This window comes from Carlito syrichta, unplaced genomic scaffold (genome assembly GCF_000164805.1).
Source record: "Carlito syrichta isolate Samal-C Ts95f unplaced genomic scaffold, Tarsius_syrichta-2.0.1 Scaffold305164, whole genome shotgun sequence".
Taxonomy (NCBI): Eukaryota; Metazoa; Chordata; class Mammalia; order Primates; family Tarsiidae; genus Carlito; species Carlito syrichta.
In genome coordinates, this window is record NW_007249260.1 from 13,322 (window position 1) to 17,657 (window position 4,336).

General features: G+C 37.0%; 1 protein-coding gene across 1 annotated transcript; it reads right to left on the minus strand.

Moving 5' to 3' along the window:
- Window positions 1-3,149: 3,149 nt before the first annotated feature.
- LOC103263571 (olfactory receptor 2G3) lies at window positions 3,150-4,130 on the minus strand. The gene has a single exon (XM_008061238.1). The coding sequence runs from the start codon at window positions 4,099-4,101 to the stop codon at window positions 3,157-3,159; it is 945 nt and encodes a 314-aa protein (XP_008059429.1). The 5' UTR covers window positions 4,102-4,130; the 3' UTR covers window positions 3,150-3,156.
- Between the last annotated feature and the right edge of the window lie 206 nt (window positions 4,131-4,336).

Below are 4,336 nucleotides of genomic sequence, written 5' to 3' on the forward strand. Positions count from 1 at the left end.
TTGATTTACTAAGATGAATGAGATAAGGTTAGACTGAGACAAGCAGACTTATTTACTTCTTGTAAGTAATAAAAATTATAAAGAAAATAATAGTACTGTTTGAGGAGGAAGATGGTAGAACAAGAAGTCCTAGCCCTTTTGTCCCTCAGAAACACTGAGGTAACAATGACATATGACCAAAGATATCTCTCAGAGGTTTCTAGAATCTGGTTAAGAAGTTACAGCACCCCAGACAAGCACAAACCAAGGACAACCACAATGAAACAGGTAAGAAGGACTGTTCCTCTTTATCCATGCAGGCCTTTGCGCAAGCTGGCACAGCTCACTGCTGAGAGATTATCCTGGCCTATGACTGCTCCCTTGAGAGAAAGAGAGATTGAAGTTTGCATCCAACACCCCCTGCATTTTGGCTCCAGAAACTTGCTTTGGTCTCACCTCACCCAGAGCACTGAAGGAACTGGAGTAATTTGAATGCCTGGAGGCAATTAAGAAGAAAAGAAAGAGTGGGTAGCTTTTAACTGTTGGCATAACTCCATGAGATTTGGAGAAGTTGTGTAATTCTAGGAGAGTGGGAGAGAAATGGAGCTCACTCCAATATAGAAGCCCTGCAGTGCACTGCCCTTGAGAAAAAGGGTAGGCTTTGAATGTCAGGCTGTATTGCTCTGTGTGATTGGGAGAAGGAAAGAAAGAGATAAGTGAAAATTTTTGCCCAGATAGGAAGGAGATGAGTAGACCATGAACATTATTAGTAAAGGTTTGAGAGGCTCCCAAAATCTCTAGCTGTGTTGATTAGTGAAGGTCTTATCCTGTCAAAACCAGTATATAAAGAATATAAGAGGTGTCTGTCCCATTAAATATGTAGGCAATAACACAAATCTATTAGTAAACATGGAAAATAAGAAAAATACAACTTAAATCAAAGGAACAAAACAAATCTCCAATAGCTAACACTAAAGAAAAACAAAATCTACGAACTGAGTCACACAGAATTCAAAATAGCCCAGTCTCAAAGAAGCAGTGAGCTATAAGAAAACACAAATAGACAACTAAAAAAAATCAGGAAAATGATACATGAACAAAATGAAGGTATCAATAAAGAAAAAACCATTTAAAAAAACACAAACAGAAAATCTGTAGCTGAAGAACACAATTGCTACATGGAAAAATTCAATAGAAAGTTTCAACAGCAAATCTGATCAACTAGAAAAAAAGATAAAAACAAAAGGTAACAAGCATTAGCAAGGATATAAAGAAATTGGAAAAACTGGAAACTTTGTGTGCTGTTGATGGAAATGTAGAATGCATAGCCACTATGGAAAACCATATAGAGTTTTCTCAAAAGATTAAAAATTGAACTACAATATGATCTAGCAATCCCATTTTTAGTTATATATCCAAAAGATTTGAGATGGGTGTCCTGGTGAGATATCTACATTCCCATGGACACTGCAGCATCACTGACAATAACCAAGTCATGAAATCAACCTAAATGTTCATCAACCAATAATCAAATAAATAAAATGTGGTATGTTATACAATGTAATAAAATTCAACGTTTAAAAAGAAACAATTTCTAATATTTATGAAACATGGATGAACCTGGAAAACATTATGCTAAATAAAATACCTGCACACGTATGTTTGTTGCAGCTCTTTTCACAATAGCAAAAACATGGAACCAAACATGTTGCCCATCGAAGTTGAACTGGATTAAAAAATGTGGTACATATACACGATGGAATATTATGCAGCCATATAAAAGGACAAACTTATGGACTTTGCAGCAACTTGGATGAACGTAGAGTCAATCATACTTAGTGACTATCACAGAAACAAAGAACAGAGTACCATATGTTCTCATTCATAAGTGGACCTTGAACAATTATAATACTATAAGAAAGCAATTAGCAGTAGTGGGAAACTGTCAGGGGACAGGGGTAGGATTGGCAGTTGAGGGAAACTGTTAGGGAAGGGAGAGGCATACCTCAACAACAAGGGTACCTGCATAATCAACGTTTGTATACCTAACCCTGAATTGTACCCCAAATTTTTGTAATAAAAGTTTTAAAAAGTATTCACAGTTATAGATGTAGAAAATAGAATGGTGACTCTAGAGGATGAGGGATGAGGAGATGAGGAGTTTTTATTCAATGGATGCAAAGTTTCGGTTATACAAAATAAATAAGTTCTAGACATCTGCTGTACAGCATAGTGCTTATAGTTAATAGTACTGTACACTTAAAATTCGTTAAAAGAGTAGATTCTATGTTGTGTTCTTATAATTAAAAAAAAAAGGCACAAGGAATCTTCTAGAGGTGATGTGTATTACCTTGATTTTGTCTATCTTTTCATGGGTGTGTGCATATCATAACTCATCAAATAGTATAAATTATGTACACTTTTGTATATCAATTATAAAGCTGTTTTTAAAGGAAATAATGATGTCTTCTGAATTTCAATTATTGTTACTTGTCTAATGTTTAAAATAGTTGAGAACAAAATTAATTATTTTTCTCTCAACAGGCATATACCTACCATGCATGTGATCTTCAGATCACAAAAGGAGATATTCATTCTCACTGTTATAAAAAATAATGTTTATTATATTTTGTTTCTCTTACCCCTTATTAAATGCTTGAAATATATTTTAAAATAAGAAATGATTATTGGAAAAGAATAGTTCATACAATATCCTACTGATCAATAAATTTGGGCTACAAGCAGACATTTTTCTACCTTTGTAATGAAAGCACATATAGAAGTTGCTTATTTTTCAACATGAGACTTTAATTTAAAAAATCATAAAGTAAACATAAAGTGGTAGAAAACTGAGCATTTCACTGAAATTGAAAAAAATAGCCTCCTAGCTTAGTGAAAGAGTAAATACTTAACAATTTAATTTTTTTCAATCCCTAGGAATAAGTGTCAGAAGTAAAAGATGGCTTTTGTGGTATAGATCACAATTTATACCCATACACAGCTCTCTCTTTCATGTCTTGAGCTCTCAACTTAAATCAGCATAGATACATTTTACTTAGTTACACACAAGATAAAGGGAACTCTCTTATGAAGATAAAATAGGTAATTTAACTGGTGTGTTGGTTTGACTAAATAGAAGCTGAGTAACTGCATGGCTTATGAACAACTCCTTGTATATCACTTCTGTAGGGAGCACAATTTTCCTGAGAGAAGTTTCTTCAGAGCTTCTTTCACATCCTTGTTCCTTAAAGTATAGATGATAGGATTTAAGGTGGGGGTCACCATGGTGTAGAAGAGGGAGATGAACTTCCCTTGTTCCTGGGCATAACTGTTGCTGGGTTGCAGGTACATGTAGATTATGGTGCCATAGAAAATGATGACCACTGCAAGGTGGGAGGAGCACGTGTTAAAGGCTTTGTGCCTCGCCTCCACTGATTTGATCCTCAGCACAGCTTGACTTATGAAGCCATAGGAGATAAGAATGAGTGCTGGTGGAATTACAAGGAACAAGACACTAACAACAAAAAGCACCAATTCATTGATGGTGGTGTCCACACAAGCCAACTTGAGGAGAGCCGGTACTTCACAAATAAAATGATCCAACCTGTGGTTTCCACAGAGAGGCAATTGCAAGGTAAATGTTGCATGGATCAGGGAATTGGTCAAACCACTGAGCCAAGAGATGGATGCCAGCTGTTGGCATACCCGTGGTTTCATGATGACTACATAGTGGAGGGGCCTGCAGACAGCAACATAACGATCCAAGGCCATCACAACCAAGAGGATGCACTCAGTGGAGCCCAGCGCTAGAGAAATGTAGAGCTGCACCACACAACCACCATAAGTGATGGTCTTCTCTGGTCCTCGCAGGTTAACCAAGGTCTGAGGAGCAAGGCTAGTAGTGAAGCAAAGGTCCAGTAAAGAGAGGTTACTGAGGAAGAAATACATAGGAGTGTGGAGAGGGGGATCCAGGTATGAGACAATGATGATGGTGAAGTTTCCCACAAGGGTCAGAAGGTAGAAGAAGAGGACAAATACAAAGAGCACAACTTCCAGGTGAGGGTGATCTGAGAAGCCTACAAGGATGAAACCCATCAGGGAACTCTCATTGGTCCATCCCATCCCTTCAGAGGGAACAGCATCTGCAAAGAGAGGAATGGAACAGGTACATTGAAGCAGCTTATTCTGGAATAACAGAACTCAAGACCTGAGTTGGAGACCAACTTGTCCAAACTATTCATTTCTCACTCTAATGTTTCTACCTCCAAACATTAATCCACGTTCCCTCATTCCAGTCCAATGACTCTTCTTAGTTGTCTGGGGATTTATTATTAATGCCAAAGTAAATATTTGCATG

Bases quoted from the DNA above. Each gene is read 5' to 3' on its own strand.
- LOC103263571 (XM_008061238.1), bottom strand. From the start codon at position 4,101: ATGGGATGGACCAATGAGAGTTCCCTGATGGGTTTCATCCTTGTAGGC.